The 24,280-nt window shown below is 49.2% G+C and overlaps 13 protein-coding genes across 13 annotated transcripts; 6 read left to right on the forward strand and 7 right to left on the reverse strand.

Annotated features, from left to right (window-relative positions):
- Nucleotides 1-452: 452 nt before the first annotated feature.
- Nucleotides 453-2,392, reverse strand: N7511_006144 (uncharacterized protein; the record flags this gene model as incomplete). Its single annotated transcript, XM_057128521.1, has 7 exons — nt 453-740; nt 797-1,407; nt 1,458-1,532; nt 1,583-1,623; nt 1,677-2,002; nt 2,056-2,250; nt 2,318-2,392. 7 exons carry the CDS (start codon nt 2,390-2,392, stop codon nt 453-455), a joined length of 1,611 nt encoding a protein of 536 aa, XP_056983077.1.
- Nucleotides 2,393-2,688: 296 nt separating this feature from the next.
- On the forward strand, nt 2,689-3,860 carry N7511_006145 (uncharacterized protein; the record flags this gene model as incomplete). Its single annotated transcript, XM_057128522.1, has 2 exons — nt 2,689-2,774; nt 2,834-3,860. 2 exons carry the CDS (start codon nt 2,689-2,691, stop codon nt 3,858-3,860), a joined length of 1,113 nt encoding a protein of 370 aa, XP_056983078.1.
- A 133-nt stretch (nt 3,861-3,993) lies between these two features.
- Nucleotides 3,994-4,903, reverse strand: N7511_006146 (DUF4112 domain-containing protein; the record flags this gene model as incomplete). The annotated part of the gene is made up of 3 exons (XM_057128523.1): nt 3,994-4,480; nt 4,541-4,755; nt 4,829-4,903. 3 exons carry the CDS (start codon nt 4,901-4,903, stop codon nt 3,994-3,996), a joined length of 777 nt encoding a protein of 258 aa, XP_056983079.1.
- Nucleotides 4,904-5,611: 708 nt separating this feature from the next.
- On the forward strand, nt 5,612-8,255 carry N7511_006147 (decapping enzyme complex catalytic subunit DCP2; the record flags this gene model as incomplete). The annotated part of the gene is made up of 2 exons (XM_057128524.1): nt 5,612-5,642; nt 5,713-8,255. The coding sequence occupies 2 exons, from the start codon at nt 5,612-5,614 to the stop codon at nt 8,253-8,255; spliced, it is 2,574 nt and encodes an 857-aa protein (XP_056983080.1).
- A 281-nt stretch (nt 8,256-8,536) lies between these two features.
- On the forward strand, nt 8,537-9,901 carry N7511_006148 (YgfZ/GcvT domain-containing protein; the record flags this gene model as incomplete). Its single annotated transcript, XM_057128525.1, has 1 exon — nt 8,537-9,901. One exon carries the CDS (start codon nt 8,537-8,539, stop codon nt 9,899-9,901), a length of 1,365 nt encoding a protein of 454 aa, XP_056983081.1.
- Nucleotides 9,902-10,095: 194 nt separating this feature from the next.
- On the reverse strand, nt 10,096-11,415 carry N7511_006149 (putative cell cycle control protein (Cwf23); the record flags this gene model as incomplete). The annotated part of the gene is made up of 1 exon (XM_057128526.1): nt 10,096-11,415. One exon carries the CDS (start codon nt 11,413-11,415, stop codon nt 10,096-10,098), a length of 1,320 nt encoding a protein of 439 aa, XP_056983082.1.
- A 641-nt stretch (nt 11,416-12,056) lies between these two features.
- Nucleotides 12,057-13,513, forward strand: N7511_006150 (uncharacterized protein; the record flags this gene model as incomplete). Its single annotated transcript, XM_057128527.1, has 2 exons — nt 12,057-12,417; nt 12,483-13,513. Coding segments are annotated over 2 exons (1,392 nt in total), but the record flags the coding sequence as incomplete, so codon positions are not given.
- A 143-nt stretch (nt 13,514-13,656) lies between these two features.
- N7511_006151 (amidohydrolase family protein) lies at nt 13,657-14,863 on the reverse strand (the record flags this gene model as incomplete). The annotated part of the gene is made up of 2 exons (XM_057128528.1): nt 13,657-13,817; nt 13,873-14,863. 2 exons carry the CDS (start codon nt 14,861-14,863, stop codon nt 13,657-13,659), a joined length of 1,152 nt encoding a protein of 383 aa, XP_056983084.1.
- Nucleotides 14,864-15,374: 511 nt separating this feature from the next.
- On the reverse strand, nt 15,375-15,689 carry N7511_006152 (uncharacterized protein; the record flags this gene model as incomplete). Its single annotated transcript, XM_057128529.1, has 1 exon — nt 15,375-15,689. One exon carries the CDS (start codon nt 15,687-15,689, stop codon nt 15,375-15,377), a length of 315 nt encoding a protein of 104 aa, XP_056983085.1.
- Nucleotides 15,690-16,726: 1,037 nt separating this feature from the next.
- Nucleotides 16,727-18,016, reverse strand: N7511_006153 (uncharacterized protein; the record flags this gene model as incomplete). The annotated part of the gene is made up of 1 exon (XM_057128530.1): nt 16,727-18,016. One exon carries the CDS (start codon nt 18,014-18,016, stop codon nt 16,727-16,729), a length of 1,290 nt encoding a protein of 429 aa, XP_056983086.1.
- Nucleotides 18,017-18,366: 350 nt separating this feature from the next.
- Nucleotides 18,367-19,486, forward strand: N7511_006154 (isopenicillin N synthase family dioxygenase; the record flags this gene model as incomplete). The annotated part of the gene is made up of 2 exons (XM_057128531.1): nt 18,367-18,435; nt 18,491-19,486. 2 exons carry the CDS (start codon nt 18,367-18,369, stop codon nt 19,484-19,486), a joined length of 1,065 nt encoding a protein of 354 aa, XP_056983087.1.
- Nucleotides 19,487-19,667: 181 nt separating this feature from the next.
- N7511_006155 (SDR family NAD(P)-dependent oxidoreductase) lies at nt 19,668-20,653 on the reverse strand (the record flags this gene model as incomplete). Its single annotated transcript, XM_057128532.1, has 2 exons — nt 19,668-20,509; nt 20,581-20,653. 2 exons carry the CDS (start codon nt 20,651-20,653, stop codon nt 19,668-19,670), a joined length of 915 nt encoding a protein of 304 aa, XP_056983088.1.
- Nucleotides 20,654-22,700: 2,047 nt separating this feature from the next.
- N7511_006156 (ferritin-like domain-containing protein) lies at nt 22,701-24,279 on the forward strand (the record flags this gene model as incomplete). The annotated part of the gene is made up of 2 exons (XM_057128533.1): nt 22,701-23,102; nt 23,161-24,279. The coding sequence occupies 2 exons, from the start codon at nt 22,701-22,703 to the stop codon at nt 24,277-24,279; spliced, it is 1,521 nt and encodes a 506-aa protein (XP_056983089.1).
- Between the last annotated feature and the right edge of the window lies 1 nt (nt 24,280).

Here is a 24,280-nt window from a genome sequence, read left to right on the forward strand (position 1 = left end):
GCGGCTCCGCTGCCGCTTGGGATAACGTTATAGTAAGATTAAGATGAGGCTCTGGATGACTCAATCGAGTTTTACTAACTCCTGGAAAGTTCCATGGCCTTCTTTATATTTGCGGCAGATTGTTACATCATGTCAATTACTCCAGGAAGCTATTATCACTGATCAAAAAGTTACGTCTATTGCATGGAAATCTTCAGGCTGTACTGGAGAACCGTCATTGGGCAAATTGCTAAACTACCCACATAATGTAACAAAAAGAAAAACCAGGAGAAACAGGTATTCGACACAAGTGGAGAAAAGAAACTAACGCCATGATATGCTTGCATCTTCATCCCGGAGTTGGGTTGAACATTGCCTAAGCAGAGTGACAACCCAATTTGCCAGATGTGCGATCTGGTTTTCGCATCCACCAGCAACAACGTCCAAATAGAAAACATTAGCCGATATTGAGTTTAATCTTTTTTGCCGGTGAGTCTTTCTCTCTCGCCGGAGTTGCGAGGGGACTCGTCGTCGGACCACTTATCGCCATCTTCTTCACCTACTGCGAATATCGTCTCTTCGTCTAGAGACTCACGGTGGCGAGGCGCCGACGAAACGGGCTTGGGAGGAATAGGTGACAAGTCACGGCGGGCCTCGGCAGCTGAGCTGCCGGGGTAGTCTGGAGGAGCATCATATGCATCCTCCTCATCCAAACCACTGCCAAATGATCGGATCTCAAATCCATCGTCGTCTTGCGCGAGCTATAAGAATTGTTAGTACCACACCCCAAAATCAGTTTCAGCAGAGGAGAGCATACCTCATCAGACATGGCAAAGCGGCGGTTGTTGGCAGTTGGGCGCCACAGATAAGCAACGAAGCAGATGTCGAACAGGTAAACCAAGTTGAGCCAGCCGTCCAGGACAAACCATCTGGCCTTCCAGTGCTCGGGCACAAAGCTAGCATCGCTGCTTCCAGCCATCGCGAACGAATTGATGAAGAAGAATCCGAAGATCACAATGATGCTACCCAGGATACACCACCAAAGCTTCTTGTACATCATTGCCTTGGTCTTCTGCTTTCGGTCGATGAGATCCTTCATAGTGGCGTTGAGTGAGTTCAAGGTCCACACGTAGAACGCCGTCAAGGTTCCGGCGAGTGGGAGAACAATGAGAAGCACGAAGGGACCGGCGCTATCAGGAGTGATTGTAAGGCTGGCAACGGAGTAGACAACAGCGAAAACGAAGTGAGCAATAGCCAAAATACGAACATAGATCATCGTCCGGCCCAACGAATGCTTGACAACACCATAGCCCATGCAGACGATGAGCAAGAGGAAGAAGGAGAAGGCGTTTCTGCCTGCATTCAAGATCGCAACTATGATCATGAAAGCTTTGGCACCACCATTCAAACCATGTCGGTTTTGGAATTCTAAAGACATTAGATCCGGAAGTAAATGTAGATCATTACTGATTTCCTACCGTAGAATCCCCAAGTCATCAGCTGCTCAACGATCAAGAACACAATAATCGCGGTGATATAGTTTTGAACGGGAACTGTTGGGTGTTAACACTTATAACTTTCAGCAGTGACGAATTCAACATACGGATATCGTAACGGTTTTGGACATAAAGGAAAGCCCAGAAACTAAGATTTGATGTAAGCAGGTGGTTGAATACCGAGTATCACCAATCACATACATTCCAACAACAGCGTATACGATGGTCAAAGCTCCGTAAAAGGGAAGCTTTGCGATCTGAGCGGCAGGGAGCTCGCCGTATGAGTTTCGGAACGTGACCACGGCTCCGTAGTCCTCTCCCGAATAGGCGTAGGTGCTCACACAGTAGAATCCAGTCTTTCGGACCGGGTATTTTACGGCGTCAGGGTTGTTCAGGTGAATTGCTTTAGATATGATGGGGTTTTGTGAGACGTCCGTGGCATTGCTGGTGAGGACAAAGGAGCCGAGTTGGTCTTCGGTACAGATTTTCGCTTCGACGTTCGAGGCATCGCAGATTGTTTCTTTGATCTGGACTCGTACATTAGATGCGCCGCTTTTCGAAATGTACTTGGGCAACGTACCTCAGCATCATCGGACCGGTATCTCCCAATCAAGTTCTCATCATTCCATTCAAAAATCACCAAGCTGGCCAAGGGGTCGCTCTCTGCAGACTCAGACTTGGTAAATTTCACCAAAATGAAAGGGTCGACACTTCCTCCCCATGCTTTGCGACTGTACATCCCTGAGCATCGTTGGCGGTTCGCATCGTCGGATTTCTGTTCAGGACACCATTAGTAACCGTGATATACCAATTAGCTAGAGCTTCATCAATGATAGTCCTACCAGTTGAACATCATTAGCAAGCGCTTGGCCTGCTAATAGGGCTGTCAGGCCCAAGGTCTGGAGCCAACCCTTCATCGAGACCGTGGAGTGAAGCTAGATTAGGCTCCGGGATTCGGGAGGGTTTCAAGAGCAAAGAGCACCTGGTGAATCGAGTTATAAATGAAGACAAAGGCCCAGACTGATTGAAGGTGTTTATCAGCACAGGCAAAGGGGAGGTTAAGGAGATGGGATCGTCGATGCTCAATGGTCCCAAACGGCCCCGGGAAGCCGCGCGTGGTCATTATCTAAGCCGCCCGCACCGCCACCTTTTCGGTTTCCAACTTTTTTTGATGCCCAGTTCAGACAATCGTTAATCTCAGACACAGTTCACTATGCCAGTCAAGCAGCTGAATCAGCTATGCACAGAATGCAAGGAGGTTGAATCCGAGCTTTCGGTTCGCCAGAAGCAGCTTTGTCGGTATGCGACAATCTAGAATCAACAAGCCCCTCCAAGCCATACTAACGAATTCTCGACAGCCATTGCTTTAAACGATTTATTATGCATAAAGTCCATATGCACATCAATACCGTCTACAAGTTCCGCAAAGAAAATAATGGTGCCCGCCACCAGTTGCTCCTCCCCATGTCATTCGGTGTTTCCTCGTCGGTCCTGCTGCACATGTTGAATGTCGACTTCCAACGCCGCCTGGACAATGAGCTTCCCATGGGCTACGATCTTCATATACTTGTGGTTGAGCCATCTACAATTACTGCCAGTTCCCCTTGCGACAAGAACTATGAAGTACTTCGAAAGAACAACTCTATGCGCACTATCAACCGGATACCATTTCACAGTATCTTCGAGCATGTGCCAGAAATCGATGAAATCATGCGAGAATACGCAGGAGCCCACTTTGTGGACGACGTCTCGAAGTCGAATGAAGAGCGCCTGGCTGCATTCCGTGCATCAATTTCCACAGCTACTTCCCAAACAGACGTTGAGACTGTTTTGCTGACTAGACTCGTCGTTGAACTTGCGAAGAAGTCTGGATGCACATCTGTGCTTTGGGGTGATTCAGACAGCCGTCTCGCTGCCAAAGCACTTGCGGGTGTTGCCAAGGGACGTGGAGCTTCTCTCACTTGGCAGGTATCAGATGGCATGTCTCCATGGGGAGTGAAGTTCCAATACCCGCTCCGAGATCTTTACAAGGCCGAGTTGCTGGACTATGCGCGTTTCACTCCAGAGCTTTCTGAGATCATCGTTCCTGACGAGCCAGCCTCTGATAATGTTCTAACCAAGAACCTTTCCATTGACGAACTGATGATGAGGTACGTCGAGAACCAGGGTGCAAAGTACCCTGGTGTCATGGCGAACGTGGCTAGAACAGCCAACAAACTGGATCCATCTGACACCCAAAATGCGCCTTCCTGTACTCTCTGTGGTGGTCTCCTGGGAAATGTTAAGGGCAATGTCGGTGTTACTGTTGCCGGTCAAGCAGAGGATTGCCAAAGTTCGCAATTCTGTTACGGGTGTATGCGATCTCGCCCTGGGGCACTCTGCTGAAAAGAACCTGCATTTATGACTAAATGGGACTATGGAAAATAACACATACCAAAAGAAGACAAAAGAACGCTCCATCCAAATCACTGGTCAACACTCATGGGGTATTTGAAAAGTCATCTCAACATTGCATTAATTAGGAACGACCTCGCTCCAAGTCCTCTTCTGGGTGACTTGCTCCGCCGAACCACCTGCCAAAGGAACGGTTGTTCCGGGACTGTTTGGCAGGCTGGGGCCTGGTTGGACCCTGAGCGTCACGAGTCGACGGGTGGGCATATTCATAGTCTGGGGGACTGTCTCCGACAACGCCACTTTCTTGTTTATCAAATGCATCGGGGAGACTATGGTCAATTGCGGCTGTTTGCTCCTGTCTTCTGGTTTGCTTCGAAAGTGTCTTGGCACCCTTTTCGCGCAGATGGGTTTCAAGAATCACGGCGTTTCTGGTGTTGGCTTTGTACACTGCATCTGCAAGATCACCGATGAAAGGAACAAGGCCAATGACGAAGTCGATTATCACATTGATCACCATCTTCATGCGAAGGGCAGCGGGAAGTCCGCCGTCAACTCCTTCGCAGGTTCTCACAACCATCATTGCGAGCGCGGCATCTCCAGCGTCACCGACACTGCACGCCATATATTGTCAGCATTTGTTTCGTGGAGCTACATCTGTTGGCGGGACTTACAAGGGAACAAGTCCAATCACACTTCCCCAACCGAACTGAATTCCGCACAAGTTGAAGAGAGAATAGTCCAGTTGGTAAGCTCTGCGCTTCACCTTGGTCAATATTTTGACGTCATTCTCTGAAAGGCCCGGTGGTATGGCCTTGCGACGCTTCTGGGTCTTCTTTCCGAAGGTACGACCAAGACGTGAAGCGGGAACTTCTTCAAAGTACGGGTCCTAGATAGAAATGGCTGGGTCAGTTCAGGCTCATGGAAAAAATCAACATCTTCATAAGAAAAAGTAAACTCACCTCAGTTCCAAAGTGGTTTTTCGCACTTTCACCTAGGACCCTCTTCCCAACCATAGACACTAGCGCTTTCGACATGTTTGGTATTGATCACGTATTCCTCGGAGGCGATATGAAGGTCTGTTGGAGTGGAAGATTTGCCAGACAGATGGCTGAAGAAATAGAGGAATCTCGAGCAAGGGTAACAAATATAGACTATGTGTATAGTCTTTGATCCAAGACCCTAAACCCTTCTTGGCTCTAGGAGAGGGACAGGGGTTTCGGTAGGCGCTTCGTCTCAGTTATTTTGAGTAGGGATACAAAGGGCGCGTGCAAGTGGTTGAGAGAAGAGCGACTCCTGAAACTGCAATCGAAAGGGATTAATATAGGAATGACGACCCAGGTCGATCAACTGTTTTCCAGGGTCACACGTCATTGCCCAAATCTTGGAAAGCCGGCCAGCCACTTGTGGCGCTCAGATCCTGCACCGCCACACCATTAGTCACCCGATCATCACTTGGGCAGCTCCCGGCCACGCTGCTTTGCGCTGTTTCCCAACGTCTCGTTTTACCCTCCTTTTCTCTGATTCGATCGGAACACTGACACCCTCTCTCTCAACAAACCTTTCTTTGCTACTATCTTGACCCCGGTTAACTCGCCACAGCAACACAGCCCTGGGTTGGTCCACCCTTCCTGGAAGCTGTCACCGTTATCGCTTGCTTGTTTCGGCCGTTTGCGCAGTCGAGCAGAGTGAGCAGTTGATTATCAGTCATTGGTGTGCTGAAATGCCAAAGTCTATTCATCACTATGACAGAATCAAAGATGCAATTAGAAGATTGTAAGTGATTTCTGGTCAACTTCAATGACGACAGGCCACTGACAGAGGCCCGCGGGGCGATTGTGAACAGGGCTGGATGACCTGTGTGTTCGGTTCATCATTAATCTGCCACGCGAGGAGCTGGAGTCTGTCGAGCGTATTTGTTTCCAAGTGGAGGAGGCACAATGGTTCTACGAGGACTTTATCCGGCCGCTTGATCCAGCTTTGCCGTCGCTAAATCTGAAGACGTTCGCGATGCGCATTTTCCAGCATTGCCCGCTCATGTCACAATGGTCTCATTATCACCACATGGCTGCCTTCTCGGAGTTTCTCCATTACAAAACCCGCGTACCGGTTCGGGGTGCGATCATGTTAAATGAAGATATGGATGAGGTCGTTCTGGTCAAAGGCTGGAAGAAGGGCGCCAATTGGAGTTTCCCCCGCGGTAAAATCAACAAAGGCGAGAAGGACCTGGATTGTGCCATTCGTGAAGTTTACGAAGAGACTGGATTTGATGTTCGCGAGGCCAATCTGGTCAAGGACGAAGATGATGTCAAGTTCATCGAGATCACAATGCGAGAACAGCACATGCGACTCTACGTTTTCCGAGGCGCGCCCCGTGACACCCACTTCGAGCCCCGTACCCGAAAGGAAATCAGTAAGATTGAATGGTACAAGCTTTCGGAGCTGCCGACGTTGAAGAAGAGCAAAAACCACGATGAAGGATTCGCAGTCGCGAATGCAAACAAGTTCTACATGGTCGCGCCTTTCCTACACCCGCTCAAGAAATGGATTGCTCAACAGAAGAAGATTGGCGCTAAATCCCAGGCGGGCACAAAGCAGAACGCAATGGCTGAGGGCTATACTTCCCTGGACGAAAATGGTCTCGCTAATGGAACCCCAGGGGTTTCTCTTGCGGAAATGGCTATCTCCAATGATCTTCCGGAAGTTGCTTCTGCGCAAGATGCCTCGTTCCACCTGAAACGTCTGTTGAAAATCGGTGCAGCACCGGCGCAAGTTCAGATTGCAGGTCTTGAGCCGGCCCAAGCCTCCGCTGTCGACCCATCTAAATCAAACGCGCTACTTGCTTTGTTGAAAGGTGGTTCTCCAGCGGAGTTCTCGCAGGTCCCTCACAAGGATGTCATGCCACCTAATGGAGCCAATCCAACTCTTGAATCTGCAGATCAGCGGCCTCACATGGGCCCAAATTTCTTCCCTGGGTTCCCCCTGCAGCAGCATAATATGGGACCCTCTCCTTTCATGCAGCAACCGCCTGCACCCTTCCACACCCACCCATCTCAACATCATCACCAACCTCATCCTTCTCAGGGCAATGTGTTCCCTGTAATGCCGCGACCAGCATATCATGCCCCTCCTCCCGTTACCCACTTTCCACCGGCTTCTGTGCCGGAGTATCAGCACCAAGGACAACAGCTACCAACTCGGGATTACCCTCTGCAGAGCCATATGCCTGCACCGTTCCAGCAAACTGGAGACCCTCAATTCTCCGAGTCTGCACAACCATCTCGGAGCCAAGGTCCAGCGGTTCCTCCAGCTAGCAAATTGCCTCCACCTAAGCTCACAACTCATTCGCTAGCGCTTTTGAACGTCTTTAAGGATGAGGCTTCCAAGACCCCTAAAGGATCGGGAGCAGCAACACTAGCTGCACCTACACAGCCCTCTTCTCACGTGCGCAAGACGTCGCAACACCAGGATAGTCTGTTGAATCTGCTCAAAGGTCCTCGACCTGTTTCTGCCGCTGGGCCAGCCGAGTTATTAGGCAATCCTGTTGTACCTTCTCCGGGCCCCTCAGACAAGCAGGTTCCCCAACGTCCACGGTATCAGAATTATCAACCCGCCAACCCCGCGATTGGTCAGACTAGGGGTCAACCAGCGGCTGGGCAAACATCTGCAACCGTTTCTGGACCTTTGAACATGTCGCAACTTGACACTCTTGCCAAATCGACAAATAAGAAGATGAATAATGGACCAAATCGCAAGAGCCATGCAAACCGACGAGAGCAACCTCAGCCGCAGCAGCTTTCTTCCCCTATTACCATTCTCTCCCGACCTCAGTCTGCTAAACGGGAGGCACCTTCCTCAGGACCTGTTGCACAACCACAGGTTTCGCGTCCACCCAAGGAAACTTTTATTGCGGCCCCCGAGCCTATCAAAACTTTCCAGCCACAGATTTTACGTCGCTCCGACAAGACGGGCTACGAAGGTTTGATGGCAGCAGCTCCTCAGCCTCCTGTTGAGCGCAAACCTAGCTTGGCAGAGGTCCAACCTAACGCACAAGGCTTGGCACCGCAGGGCAACTTTGACCGACGCCCAAGCCAGACAGTCGAGCAGAAGGAAACCCTATTGTCTCTATTCAGCAAGGCACCTACTTCTCCGTCTCCTGTTTCTCTGGCGCAGCTTGAATCCCGGGTTGTGAGCGGACACCAACCTGCATTCTCAGGCGTAGTGAGCCCGATGTCATCTCGCCATCGCCCTAGTAGCGGGGATTCCATTTCTCGGCGTGGCACACCTTCTGATACTGGTGTGCATGCTAACACAAACCGCGTTTCATCTCCCAAAAATAAGGCCTTTTTGCTTGGGTTCTTGGAGGGAGTGGCCAAGGGAAACAAATAATCCCTTGGCCAACGCGTCCTGCATTGGGCATCGCCCATCGAGCACGACATACATAGAAAGTGTACTATTGGATCAAGATACGTTCAGAGCATACATCCATTAAACAGTTCCGAGATTATTATTCTTGTAGCAGCGTCTAGCCAAGTAATTTGCGCGCAGGTTCATAGCTTAGTATCGTTTTCATTTTGCTTCGGCTCACCGCCCAACGTCATCGGCGGATGTGCCGATTTGTAAAGAAATAGATCAACTCACATTGGCTCTCTTTCTCTACCAAATCAACCATGATGCGCCCGCGCCCTTCGGTCTGCAGCCGATGTTTGGCTCGCAGCAAGCAGTTTTCGACCACAGCAAATCGCAGCAACCAATCGCAAATTGCATCTTTTCCGCCTCAGACGGGCTTTAGCCGACTTACCAACCGCGGACTCATCTCTATAACCGGCAATGACAGCACGACTTTCCTTCAAGGTCTTATGACCCAGAATATGCTGGTTCCAAACGATCCAAGCAAAAGCATTCGACGCACGGGCGCATACACCGCATTTCTCAATTCGCAAGGCCGAGTCTTAAACGACGCCTTCATCTATCCGATCCCCGGAGCCGAGAATAATGACACCGAGCAGGGCTGGCTAGTTGAGGTTGACAGGAACCAAGTTCCAGTCCTAATGAAACATCTAAAAAAACACAAACTCCGCGCCAAGCTCAAGCTCCGCGCTCTGGAAGAAGGCGAACGCACCGTCTGGTCAACATGGAAGAACCACTCGGAAGGACGGTGGGCAGCATACAGTCTCGAGTCAGAATTGCCATCGCCGTTCCCATCGACCTCTAAAATCGCCGCATGCCTTGACTTCCGCGCTCCGGGCTTCGGCTCCCGAATCATCACACCCGGCTCCGATGGTCTCCGCATCCATATCCCAGATGAAGCACAAGTCGCCGGGTCCGAGGTCGCGCTGGACTCATATACTGTTCGTCGATTCTTGCATGGTGTTGCAGAGGGCCAGGCAGAGATCATTAGCGGATCTGCTCTGCCGCTGCAGTGTAATATGGATATGGCGAGGGGCATCGATTTCCGCAAGGGCTGTTATGTTGGCCAGGAATTGACAATTCGTACACACCACCGCGGTGTCACGCGCAAGCGTCTTCTCCCCGTGCAGCTCTATGATATGAGTCAGGATGTGAACAGTCTCCCAGACCATTTGACATATGATCCTTCAGTCCAATTGACCTTGCCGACTGGCGAGTCCGATATTGTTAAGGCTGGTAGCACTACTCGTCGAAACCGCAGCGCTGGAACATTCCTGAATGGTATTGGAAATATCGGCCTTGCGCTCTGCCGTCTTGAAGTCATGACAGATGTTGCCCTCATGGGCGAAGCTCCTGCCCGTCCCCACGAACATCAGTTCAAATTGACATGGGCTCCGGATGTCGAGCAGCCCAGTGAGATCGGCGTGCGTGCTTTCGTCCCACCTTGGCTGAGGGATTTCATTTCTGGTGCCAAGGAGGAAAAGCCTACTCCATGCAATCTTGAAGCTGAGGGCGAACGGGCGAGGGAGCTCGTCGAGCAACTGGAACACGAGGAATATGAAGCCGAAGCCGAGGCCGAATTTGAAGAAGAGGCTGACGTTGAAGCTGAATCTCACCGACGCTAAGATGTCTGCGTTGGTATAACTTAGACTTGTATATTATGACGCTGCTCAAAAGATCACGATGTAAATAGCTCCTGTATCTCTATTCATCCACAGTGCACAAAAATCATTTATTGGGGTATCTCGTTTATGTATGCAATTAGGGATCCATGAGCCTTTTATAACACAGAAACTCGCTTCGATCAAAACCGACGAGGTTAGGTAGCCTTCGCGGCCGCTTCTTCTGCATCTGCGGCTTCGTCTTCGCGAGCTAGTTGTTCTTCGAGTGCCTTGCGCTCCTTCTCTCGCTGTGCGTTCTTCAATCGCATTAGGGTCACTTCTTCCATGTTTGGCGTGCTTGAAGACTTTCCAGATGGGTTGAATGAGGAGGCTTTGGGCATACCGGCGGCAGATGCAGAGGCAAATGAGCCAAATGACGGGGCCTTGCCAGAAGGAGGAGCTGAGTTCAAGCCCGGGAAGCTGAAAGATGGTTTTGCAGATCCGTTGGAAGGATTTGGGGGCGGCACTGAAGGCGTAGGCGCCGGATCACTCGACTGGGGCTTGGATGGTGCATTAGCAGTATCTGTATGCCCATTCGAGTCCATTCCCAGATCAGGCTGACTGCCTGAGGCCCAGAAGACAGATTCGATGAGAGCCCATTCGCCATCCCGGCCAGTTTGCTGGCGAAGCTTCTTCTCGCTATCAAGTACAGCAGTATGGGCACTGACAATAGAAGAGAAGACAACCACGCCTGTCGCGACAGTCTTCTTCTCCTTCGTCTCCCCAATGCGCTGCCGTTTATCCTTTAGCATAAACGTATTCTCAATCTTCCCGAACGGCGCAAAAAGCCCTGCAAGCCTCTCAATATCAACCTCAAGCCCACGCCCCTCCCTCACCCAACGCACCTTAACAGCGCGCTCAAGTTCAGGAACCTCAGCACCGCCTCCCTCCTTGGACCGATCAACCCGCTGACTACTCCGGTCAGCAGCCTTGCGCGCCTCCTCTTCCTCCTCTTGAATCTTCCTCTGCTCATCATCCAACTCCTTCTTAATCTTGTCCCCGGCCTCCCGCCTTCTCCGCCGTCCATCCTCAGCAATCCGCTCGATCTCCCGCTGAAGCTTCTCCTCCGCATCATCATCCCCACCAGCCATCCAAGACCTCTTCACGCCCTGCTTGACTCCCGCACCACTCATTTCCGCGGCACCAGCCCGTTCCCGCGCTTCCAGATCCTCCCGCATCTTGCGCTTCGCAGCGCCCATCATGTCGCGCTCACGCTGTTTGCGCAGCCGCGCTTCCCGCGCATTGTCATAGAGCTGGCGAACTGAGGGGTCGGAGAGAACATCGTAGGCGATCTGGAGGAAGTGGAACTTGTCGATGTCGGCTGCTGTGGGATTGGCGATTTTATCGGGGTGGTATTTTAGAGCAGTGCGACGGTATGCGCGTCGAATTTCAGATTCGTTCGCTGCGGCGGGTACATCGAGGAGGGCATAGAAGTCCTGATTTGAGGCGGCGTGCGCCTTGAGGTCGTCGTTGGACATTGCGGTGGCGTTTGCGACTTGTTGTCGCTTTGGTGATGCGCTGAGTAGTTGGGTGTGGAAGATGGTCCTCAGGCCTTGATTTGCGGTACTAGGTCTGAGCGCAGACTATATTATGTAGAGTACAGCAATTGATCAGTGTGTGCGGTATTTGAATTCGAGTCGGACCTCTCGCGGTGAGAGTGATGCAGTTGGAATGATTTCGAGGTTCGAGTTCGGAGCTTTGGGCGGTGGCGGATCTTGACCCATTTGGAAATATGTTAATTTCACTACTAAGTTGAAGTCTATAAAATCAAGGGAATAGCGCATGTAGTCGATTTGAAGTAAATATTCAGTTTGAAAACAAACCAAAATATGACAATATATGATAATGGACATCGTGGTGGTCACGAGGCCTTGGTTGTTGACATCTCCCAACTCATTCATATTCCATCTTCCATCAAGCATCCTCTTCTCCTACATCTTGAAACATCATGGATCTTCATCCATCTCCTAAAGACATTGTATCACCTCCAACCAGGCTCCAACTAGCCCTAGCATTGGCCGTTGTTAAACAAAAGCCACCAGATCAAGGCGTTCAAGGCAGGCCAATTGCCGACTCTCCTAGACCAAGAAATTTGATCTAATGATGATTCACACTAGAGCATATTCTACGTATCAGAGCCTTTATCAGGAGGTCCAAAGAGCTAGGAAATGACGTGACAACAGACAAGTTCTTCGACAGTGTTTCATTTTGGCAACAAGCATACGAACAATCCGAAGCAGGACAGAGCAAGTTGCATGATCAAATCCATGAGCTACAGCAGCGAAACACCGGTTTAATAGCAAAGATGCAAGCCAAAAGTCTGGAACATGAGAACGAATCCCCACAGATAAACAAGCGCAAAGCACATGTCGGGAAGAAAACGAAGGGCCCAAACGGGGCGAAGAAACGGGCTAACATACCAGAAAAGATGCAGAAGAGGATTAAACTGATGGATGATGATTCAAGTGGGGAGGAAGATCGTATGAAAGTCCTTGAAGCTCATAGTGTTCCTATTTCATGATAGCACTAGCTAACCCCATGATAGGCTTGTGCCTCAGCAGGCAATTATATACATTGCAAAAGGCCCTGCAAAGAAAACCAATCAAAACTAACTCTTTGGCTACTGCTGCTGTCATTCTTTGCAAATCTGCAGAACAGGAACTCGTTCATGCTGTTCAGAGACAGATCATATCAGCCCAGTCACACACGCCAAATTCCAAACAAGCCGCAGACATCAATGGTGTTTTCACTGCAGTCATCATTGCTTTTCATGTCGTGCATCGTGCTTTGCATAAATTATCAGCAAATGCAAATGAGAGACAGAATCGGGCCCAGGTCATTTACTACCTGGTTGGACTGTTTGAATCAACTATGACTGCCCTCACTCATCATTGCACTGCTATCTCCAAACAAAAGTCTGCCACAGAAACCACAGGCGACCCAAGGGTGGTTCCAGGAACGGCCACGCAGTCAAATGAACGAACCAATTCAAGAGAGAAAAACCTACGGATCGGGGACGAAATAGCCTCCCACCTTGCGGATGTACTCTGCACAATGGCCCTATCTCTTAACATATCCCGCGCCGAAGATCAGCATGTAATGGAAGGATATCTTTCCCTCATTCTTAATCGTGTGGGCAAAATGCTAGCCCTATATGTGTTTCACGATCTCCGATTACCAATGAGTATCAGTCCGAGAATGAGATTCCCAGGAGGATTGGAGGCAATGGCAGACGAGAATCTCATGCCGAACGATGCGCAACTCGAAGCAACGTATCTCATTCGGCTTTTGGGAAGAGTCATGCATGCCAAATCAAACAAATCGGTTGATGAAGCACAGGCTACACAAAGCTTTCTCAAAAGTTCTCAAAATCGCATCCAGAACACTCTGCTTCAAGCTGTCTTTGGAACTAATGACAAGTTGTTCCAGGATGGTCTACAACGTCCGAAGACTCCACCCTCTCAGGGAATTGATGAGAAAGAGACTGACCAGGAGAAGTTTGTGGATTGGTTTACCCAGGAATTGTGGCGATTGGTAGGCTGGGATGTACTGAGGAGTGCTTTTGTTCTGAAATAGATTATTCTGTGCTGACGATCCTCTGGTGTCTCGTGGGGAGAGCTGTCTCCTTGTACCTTTTTGCCACTTGTATACCCTAGGATATTGGTTACATCATATTTGCAGGATTGATATATCATAGAACAGGCAGAGACCATATTTCATCATTCAAGATTAAGAATGCGAGCGGCGTTGCCACCCAGAACAGCAGCCACAACCTCCTTCTCGTCCTTGAAAGTCTCATCGATAGCATTGTAATTGGTCGTCACACTAAGCCAATCCTTTTCCTCCTCGTTCAAAGGTGGGAAGAAGGGATGATCAGTGCCTATAAGATAAAGTCAGCTTGATTCGACATCCGAAACCCCGACTACAAGACATACCAAACATAAGACGGTCAGTACCTCCGCCAACCGTGACAGCAGCCTTCAACCCAGCAACTCCATAGACAACCGCATCAAGAAGGATGTTCGTCTTCAAAACCTCCCAAATACTCCTCTGCGGCCCCGGGACGCTACCACCATTCTCAACAAAATTCCGCTCATGCATAATACAGCTCTCAATCCGACCAGCCAGGAACGGCAGCGTACCACCGGAGTGAGCAAGCAAAAGCTGCAAGCGCGGGAACTCATCAAAGACACGCGAAAGCAACATGCGCGTCACAGCGATAGTAGTCTCCAGCGGGAACCCCAGAGCCAGAGGAAGAACATGCCCATAGCGGGCAGTAATCTCCGCACCCCCAAAAGCATCATTCGGAAGACCATAATGGGGATGCAAAAAGAGCAGAAGCTGCGTCTCCTGCAACGCGGCCCAAACAGGCCCCAACTTCTCATCATCGAGACCCGAACCCAGCCCCGAAGTGCCCATGATCACACCGCGGACGTGAGGCAAAGTCTTCACGCGCCGAATCTCCTCCACGATGATATCAGGGCTCGGCGCACTCAAGGGCAAAACCGCAAAGGCAAACAACGTAGACCGGCCTTTGAGCGGGAGCTTCTGATCCGGGTTTCCGGCGCGGTTGACGCTCGCACAGGTTTCTTCCAGATCATCGTTGATGCGCCGCGCCCATTGCTGGGCTTCGGAGGGCTCGAGAAAGTCAAGCCATGGGTTTGCGAGCGAGATCACGCTGCTGTCTATGCCGTGCTGTTGCATGAAGGTTAGCTTGACGTTGATGTCGGAGTAGGATGAGTCGACTGGACGGCCGCGCTGATCGATTGGGATTGCTGGGTCATCGTCTGACGAGAGGATTATCAGGCGTGGTTCGCCTTGCTCTGGATCATGGATGTATGGGACTGTTTTGCGGGCGCGGAGCATTGCCATGTATGAGGGTGGGTAGACATGGGTGTGGATGTCGACTACGAGGGGTTTGGACATGGTGAGGTTTTTATTCAGGCAAAGAGAGAACTGAGAATAGAATTGGGGAGGAATCAGTGAGAGGAGGTGGGAGTTGGGAATTGGGAGGTTTTGTAGAGCCAAGTGAGGGGATAAAAGATAAGAAATCATGCGGGGATGTCCGATGTGGCCTTTTGATTGCACTTTGAACTTTTGGACTGTTGGACTGGCTTAATGGCAGTTGGTTTGGATCAGGCGAGAGTCGTATTTCTAGAGCGTGTGTATGGCTATTTACATGGCTTCCCGTGAATATAAGTCACCCCGTGTCAGTCGGACTTGCAAAGACTCTCTTATACCAAGACTGATGGCCAGAAGTAAATTGTAAAGAGAGCGATGATTCCGATGCCCTCCAAACGTAGACCTAGGTCGTATTCATGGATTGCATCACTGTTCGCTCAAAGAAGAACCATCAACATTCCGTCAATATCGATGCCAAAGGGGAAATGTCCACATACCTCGAAGAATCCACGCAAATCGCCCTTCAGAGATACACTCAAAGGTTGGATCCAGCCAGAGTAATAGGCTTCTTGTTGGTGAAGTTGGGGATATCACCAAAGACTGTGGCACTGCCCTCGTCCTTGAGAGCTTGCTGCAACGCCTCCTGACTCTCCCACTCCAGAGAAGCCATGATCAAGTATTCGGAGCGTGAGCCATCAAGAGCAGCTGGGAACTTGGTGACCTTCCAGCTGAGAAGGCCGTATTTCTTCCAGGTAGCCTCGACGAGGGGCATGTGGGACTTCATATAGTAGGACTCGTCGAACTGGATGTCCGACTCATTGGGATACATGACAAGGGCGGTGTAAGGCATGTTGAAGGAGTAGGAAGATCAAGAATATGCAGATAATCGAGAATACAGCGAGTATCCAGACAGGAAGAGTGAGAGTCGAGAGAAAAGGGACCGAGGTGGTTTCAGCTTATTAATGAGTGGGGAAGCGAATCGTCGATATCAGGTCGGATCTTCAACACTTCCGGTACTCTCGATTCTCCAACTCTCTGACTCTCATGTTGAAAAGCGAGTCGTAATCCCCAATTCCACCTACTATTCATTGCAGTTTCTCTCGGAATCTCAATATGGACAGTCTGGCCAGTCCGGCCAGTCCGGGCGGATTGGAAGAAGTGGAGATATTTCAATATACCAACTTCTCGAAGTGGAACAACAACTTCGCGGAGTGGTCTAAGAAGAGATATCTACTAAACAGGGAACTGATAGCTCGAGGGAAAAGCGAAAGAAACACTGCGTGTGTTAACGTCATACAGAAGGGATTTTTAGGGTGCTCGTATAGTCATGGCACTGTGGTGCCTTACGGAATTTCATTTTTGGATAGCCACCAGCAAGAGTACTCTCAAGTCATGTATGGCGGTATCATTTCGTATAGTGTCACTCCAATACTTCATACAATTACTTTGAGCTAGGATTAGTGTAGTCGGTGTGGTAGTCTTTTTCCAGTCATCGGACAAAGCTACCAAGTAACAACGACACTACTTGTAGGTTAACCTTATGATGGCATCATTTTAAAGTGAAATCTGCTTTATCCTCTGAAAAGAGATTGATATATTCAAAAGGCCTTTGGCTGAATATCGCAAGGCTTACCCACACCACATCTTATGGAGCCATTTTAAATTACATGCGTATGTCGCAGGTTTGAAGATTTAACCTTTTAGGAATCAGGTTCACTACATCAGGATTTCTCAATCTTACAGTAAGCACAAACACAGTCTAAAGTGATGTTAGAATAGGAAGAAAATGAGATCACATTGAGATAAATCTGAACATTAACACTGGGATCAATTGTAAAATCTTCTAAGCATCCTCAGGTGCTTAAGCACAAACAAAGAGATATGAGCTTATTCCTCGACAAAGGACCGTCGACAAATTTTCCAACGCGGGGCTGGGAGGATGCTGGACCACACAAACCCCAGCCGAAACAAGTTCCGCGAGAGGCCAGGTTGGTCTGTATTCCAAGCGTGGTTGCTGCCAAGAATATCATTGGTGAGCCCGAAGTCCTTAAGCCGCTCATGATCCCAGAAATCGAATCCAAACTGAGTAAAAAACTGAACGTCCTTATCATCAAACTCCCGGATATGGTGCCGCAGGATAATCAAGATGCTTTGTACTGGCGGGATGCCGACAGTCATTGTCATATCCATGGACAGCTGAGCGCCAGGTGAGACCGGGGTCAGAGGGCAATAAGGCATAGACAATCGAGAGTCACTGAGGAATGACTGAAGACAGTCCCGGCTAAGAGGAACACCGGGATTGAGAGATCTGACCCAAGAAAGGAATAATCTCATTTGATAGACCTCTGACCAGAAGATTCTGCTTCGCGTGCCACCCTCAAGTGATCCATGCTGAGGGAGACCACACCAGTATTCCTCAACGTTGTTTGAACTGAAGAATGTTTCATCCACGTGAGAGTTAACTGAGATAACCCCTCTTTCAGTTGCATCTTTGAGGTCCCAAAAGAGTAAGAAGCGAAGGGTGGTCCGCAGCAGTCTTTGTTCCTCCCAATAAGTTGGAGGGCCCTGATTAACGGGGATGAGAGGGATCCCATCTGGGCGTGAGGAAAAACTGAGATCTGCGATGGGACGTTCATTCGGGTGAGGCTGTCTCAGCGGCAAAGACAGGCATCGAGCCATGCAGTCACGGAAGCAACCGTGAGAGATTTGTTGAGCCAGAGCAGCAAATTTGATCATCCCATAGATGACCATTGATGGAATAGATTTGTGAAGCCGTTCAGACGCAAAGCAGGTTCGGGCTTGTGAGCCCCCATGTTGAGAAATGCTGTATGCGAGTGGAGGCATCGAAATGGCATTTGCCAAAGCAGGAATGACACTGCGATACAAACGAGGCAGTGGGTTGTTCTCGTGCAGCCCAGACATTGTGCGCCAGGAAATCAAAGCAAATATCCGCAGCAGCTTTCGATTATCGGGATGAAGGCCTCCTTCGGCAACGGGTCGGTTGATGTTGTCCTCGATGATGTCGGCAAACAGGGAAACTTGGAATAAAACTACATTTCTAACCAGTTCGCTTGCTTCCAATAGACAAAATACGGTAGGGAGATCCGGGAGATAGCGGAGAATGATTTGCAAGGCTATCCATGGGAGACGGCCAAGGTTGTCTCTTGGGGCTGCCATGGTCACGTGGCCGATGTAGATCGACAGCGGAGCGGAGTGTGGCGGTGCAAAACAGGCGGCGAGGTTGAAGCAGCTGTCCAATCAACGTTAGGGAACGGCGTGGGCGATCAGGCGGTGAAGGTGGGATAGGAATATGGCACGGGAAATGGGGCGGTGAGGCGGGACGAAGACAAGAGCGGGACCCACCGGCAGAACGCTTATCTTCGACCATTCTCTCCGTACTATCATCCTTATCAGGCAGATGACCTGACCACCTTTCCCCTCATTTTTCCCCTTTAGAGGTGACTTTGTGGATTCTACTAATTGTCTTCCTCTCTGCACAGCACACAGTTCAATCATACTTCTCTACCATGGCCTCTACAATGCAAGAAATCCACCCAGCATCTACTGCTATAAACCAGGATGATCTCATGATCCCAGTCAGTACTGTCGGACTGCATAGTTTAAACTGCATTTAACGTATCCCAATTCTAGCTGATTGACCTCAGTCCGTTCTTCACGGGGACACCGTCAGATAAGCATGCTGTCGCCCTGTCCATTACGGAAGCATTCAAGACATCCGGGTTTCTCTACCTCAAATCCCATGGCATTCCACCTTCCGTGGTATCCCGAGTATTTGCTTCATCTGCTCGTTTCTTCGCCCGACCTCAGAGTGAGAAAGATGATATGGGCTGGACGACCCCACAATCGAACCGTGGTTACGTCGCCATTGGGCGGGAGAAATTAACCACCGTCGACGAGACCAATGGCGTCGATGATCTGCGTGCTGCCGCCCCAGATATAAAAGAGACCATGGAGATTGGTCGCGAGGGAGTTGAGAATCTCCCCAATCGCTGGCCTGATCACTTGGACGATGAAGGGAAAGAATTCAAGGAAACGATGCAGTCTTTCTTCGAAATGTGTAAGACGCTGCATACACAGATCATGCGTGCCATTGCGATGGGAATGAACCTACCTGAGCATTTCTTCGACGACTATGTCAATGAGGGAGATAATACTCTCCGTCTACTTCATTATCCTGCAGTTAACAAGGAGGTCTTCAACAAGAATCCTAACCAGGTTCGAGCTGGCGAGCACAGCGACTACGGCTCAGTCACCCTCCTTTTTCAGGACAAGCACGGTGGATTGCAAGTACGAAGTCCTAAAGGGACTTTTGTCGATGCAACTCCTATTTCCGATACTATTGTCGTTAATGCCGGTGATCTGCTAGCTCGGTGGTCTAATGATACTATCAAAAGCACCCGTCACCGGGTAATCCAGCCGCCTGCGCCACCCAGTGAAGATTCCACGGATAATACCTCGGGCGAATACCCTGCTCGATATAGTGTCGCTTATTTCTGCAATCCCAACAGCACCAAACTTATCGAAGCTCTGCCAGGAACTTTCGGCGAAGATGTGGAGGTGGCGAAAAAGTATGCGGATATAACTGCGGGTGATTACTTGGTCCAGCGATTGACAGCAACTTATTGATGAGTGATGCCTTATGATCTTTGCCTACATAGCCATTGATGTCTTTGCGATGCTGTTTTTATTTCATCCATTTATCAACAAATCAATGCATTCGATATTTGCATTCCCACAATCTATTCCCGTTCTATTTGAATTCCGGGCATGTACAGAAACCTATACAGCATCCCCTAACACCAAGTCCTTAGTAAGAAGCTGGGACAACAGAGAGACGACCACCATCAGTAACCAAAATGTTACCATTGATATAACCACCGGAGTTGCTGGCCAACCAAACAATCAGCCCAGCCATATCCTCCTCGCTCCCACCTCTCGTAGCAGGGATCATCTCGCGTGGGAAGGAGCCATCTTCAATAGCCTGACCAGAGATACCATTATCCTTGAAAACATGGTTCGCCATCTCAGAGTAATAAAGACCCGGCGAGATACCATTGACACGAATGCTATAATAAGCAAACGAAGTTGAAAGCATTTTCACCAGCTGGGTAGTTGCCGACTTGGATGCATTGTAGGCAAAGCTGAATGGCACCTTGCGTGCGTAGCCGGCAATAGAACTCGTGATAATCACCTGCGCAGTCGGTGCTCCCACAACGCCAGCCTGCGGGGCAGGTCGGCGCTTGTTAGCTGCCTCGAGGAGGGGCAGGAATGCCAGAACTGTGTAATATGACCCCGTCACATTCACATTCAACACCTTATTGAATTCATCCATGGGAACATTGAACAGTTCGTCACGGACCTGGGAGAGAGGTGGAAGGGAGCCATCTGCTGCGGGCTGTGGGGGTTTCATCAAGGGGCCCATGATACCACTGTTGGCGATCAAAAGGTCGACGTGGGTGGTCTGGGCTGCAACTGCTTTAAAGGCTTCCTCGAGGGAGTCTTTGGAGGTGATGTCGCATTTAATTGGGATTACGGACCCATTGATCGTTTGCGAGATTGTTTCCTGGAGAGCATCTTCACGTCGGCCCAGGATGAAGATCTTGGAGACTTCATTGGCGTCGAGGGCTTTTGTCATAATGCGACCAAGGCCTGAATTGATGTTGTGAGTTTCGGTTTCATTGTCATATAGCTTGGATATGCGGGTCAAGGGTCGTTCTTACCGCTACCACCTCCGGTGATCACGACAACCCGGTCTTTAACCGAAAAGAGCTTTGATGCTTGTAGATGAGACATGATGAGTGAAGATAATTGGGGATGAAGATTGGATAGAGAAAGAGAGAGAGGGGAAAAGGGCGAGCAGGTCTTCCAAGGTTAAATATGAGGATTACAAACAACTCCCCGATCCTGGGATAACGTCACCCCCCACTTGGATCGGCGGACTGCCGAACTGCCGAGGGAAGTATACAGTAATAGCCTCACGCACTTTTTCATTATGTGTAGGCTTTGCTACTGTATTTCTTTCTTGTCGCAAGATAGGGATGTAACAGAGATCACTATCAACCACTCTGAGTCCAGTCCCTGCGACCCTTATAGCGCCAACGGAAGGGAATTTCCAATATTGCCAAACATGTAAGGCCATTTAATTATTGAAGAATATTATCTAAATACGCTAATATACCCCCAGTAAATTAGCGGTCTAAATAATTGTACGATGACTCCACTTAGTGACTCCATCGTCGGCGCCAAAGCCCCACCCTGGAGATGATGCTAGATCTATACTTTCTAACCAACCTCGGCCATCAAAGCGTCACCAATGATATTGCTCGTTCTCAACAAATGCTGATCACAGGATTTGGGAGCCACAAGATAAATGTCTACAGGCATGCCATTGGCTTCGATGAATGCAGATATCTTGAGAGCAGCACATGAAATCCCTGTTACGAAGAGAGAGACACATGAAAACAAGAAAAGGGATTAGTCACCATTCACATTGCCCCAAGTTGTACCTAGGTAGGTATCGAGATCCCCAATGTCCAAATCATCAAGTCTGAGGAGCGCTTCGTCTGCGGGACTAGACGTAAGGATGACCGAGTAGTCTCAGCAAAGCTGTCAATTAGGCCCCTCATTCCATTATATATATCAGATACTTCCACTCTCTGCTTGTTGAGGTAGCTTGCGGTGTTTTGAACCTGAATATAGAGCTCTACAGCAAGATTTACCGTGTCCAGCCGATACTCTAAGAAAGGACGTATGTGCTTCGCCGTTGGAGACCACTTTCTGAAATCGCTTTGGGGGATTCAGATCGTCAATATTGATATTTCTTTTAACTGAACACCTCTTTTCTTCGAAATCATCGTCTCCAGCTTAGGAAGGCATTTTGGATGTGATCAATGCTTGCGACGAGTACGAGTTCCAGAACACTATTTGCTGATATTCACGCCACTGATCCCACAGCTTTCAACTATATCACTTCAATCATCCTGGAAATTGAGAGATAGACATGTACCACCTCTGAAAATTTCACCTGCCCCGGATTCAGCAGGTTTATGACCTGGGGGTTGATAAAAAACTGTGTTGCTTTTCGATAGTCGGAAGATTTCAATAGACTGGAACGGAATCTAATTCCAGACCTTCTGAGGATGCTCTCTATGAAATACATGGCTTCTATCATAAGTTAATTGCATCATTGTGATTGTATAGTCCTCAAGATTATGGATGGTTTCACTATCAACCATGGCCAGTCCGGGCTATGTTTTTATCACACATCAGTATTCAACGCTTCCAAGGTTAAACCTTAGCCTTGTGGGACAAAGTACATTAATTGGGGCTATCCGGGGTCTCCAGGGTAAGATGTATAGAAGAACAGGTCTTGTTGATATCTGGAAGAACAAGCTTTAGCGCAAGTCACGGTTGCTACCCAAAGCTATGATAATGTTGGTTCATCCACTCAATTACTCCCAAAGAGTCGAGAAAGACTATTCTTGAACCCAGTTGATCAGGAAACTAGGTGAAGATTCGATATTTGATTCGACCGGAACATACGCCGCTGGGCACGGAATCCTCGTGTTTCTTAAACCTGACCCATTCATGTAGTATAGCTTTACAGCGTCTTCGCTTCGAGAACCGACGGATGGAACCGAATCAAATTTACCTGGCCAGTAACCGATTGCGTCAATTGGAGTTGTGCTTTCCAAACGCTGACGACTATCTGGTCGTCAACACAGATTTGTACTAAATGCAAGCTCCGCGCATATCCGGTGAAGTTTGTAAGAAGCAGGTATTCTGTATCTCACCTCCATTATCTTCAAACATTCTGAAGCAAGTCTTTATCCTCGCTAGTATGGTTTACAAAAGTGTGCTTGTGTTAGCCCTAATGGGGTCGCTCCCATTTGTGACTGCATCTCCGAAGAAACACCACAACGAAGATCACAAACACTCAAAGACATCTTCCACCTCCTCGTCCCATTTGTCTTCAATTTCAGTACCACCATTACAAAGCTATCACACTTCGAATGCCCATACACCTTTCATGGGAACACCTTGTACCACTGGTGCCCTTACAGCCTCATCAGTCGGAACTGGTATATCGAGCGGCGGCGTGATGCCGGAAGCAACAAGCTACCCAGCTGATGGATTGCTACACCATGCCGAGCCAGCTGCATACTATCCTGCAGGTGGTGTGGGCACGAACGGAAGTATCCCTGTTTATAATACGAAGAGTGATTTCGACTTTGAGTCGTTGGTAAGCAGTCCCCTTCCAAGAATCTCAAGTTACTATAACTGACTATCTCGATATTGAGGCCCTTGCTTTGTATCAGGAGTGGATCGAACTTGACTTGTTCCAATATGCGCTCCGTCGCTTTTCAAAGGAAGACTTCAAATCCGCCGGGTTGACCGATGCAGATCGCGAATTGATTGCATTCATGGCACAGCAAGAAATCGGGCATGCAACTATGCTCAGCAACATTTTGGGGACCCATGCACCCCAACAATGCTCCTATGTCTACCCTTTCACCAATGTCCAGCAATTCATCGATTTTGCGCAGAAGCTTACCCGCTTCGGCGAAGCTGGCGTTTACGGATTCTTGGCTCATCTCGACTCGCGCGAGGCGGCGACGTTGCTGACCCAATCTATCGCCACCGAGGCACGGCAACAATTGATCTTTCATCAATTTGAAGGACTGTTTTCTATGGTTGAATGGTTTGAAGTCGGTATACCCCAGTCTTGGGCGTGGACATTATTGGCGCCTTTCATCAGCTCGTGTCCCGAGAATCAAACCCGGTTGATATGGCAGAACTTCCCGGCATTGACAATTGTCAATCAACCCAATCCATACGATATAGCAAATTCCACTTTGGGATTGAATGAGACTGGTGGATTCAATCAGACTGGTGGTACTGGTCACCTTCCAGACTTGAACAACACATCTGGTATAGACCATACCCGCGAGTCAGAAGCCAGCTATTCAAAACCACACGATAATTCTCGAAAGCACAAAAATTCAAGTTCGGGCAATTCCTCAAGCTCCAGCTCGAAATGTGGGGTCTCTGTGAGCAAGCTTCGACCAAAACCGCTCTCATTCCCCGGTCGTAATGTGGTTTTGCAGTGGGATACCCCTGGCAAGAAAATCGGTCCGAATGATAGCTACGTTACAACCAAGCAGGCTGGTTTGGCAAAGTACGTGGTCTGGGTCTCTCAGCTCAATATCACTTATACGCCATTGCATGTTGACAATACTTCCAACAGTACACGTGGTTGGACTTCTCAGCCTGGGCTGGAAACCTATCAAGGAGATCCTGCTTTCAACGGAACTATATTCATTGCGGTCACTGATAGTGATCCATACCTCAGTCCGTTTAACTTGAGTTTGATTAACAGTCATGTCGTTGCTGGTCCTGCTTTATACCAGGCGGGTTGAA

Source organism: Penicillium nucicola (assembly GCF_028828085.1).
Source record: "Penicillium nucicola strain IBT 29836 chromosome Unknown utg000006l, whole genome shotgun sequence".
NCBI lineage: Eukaryota > Fungi > Ascomycota > Eurotiomycetes > Eurotiales > Aspergillaceae > Penicillium > Penicillium nucicola.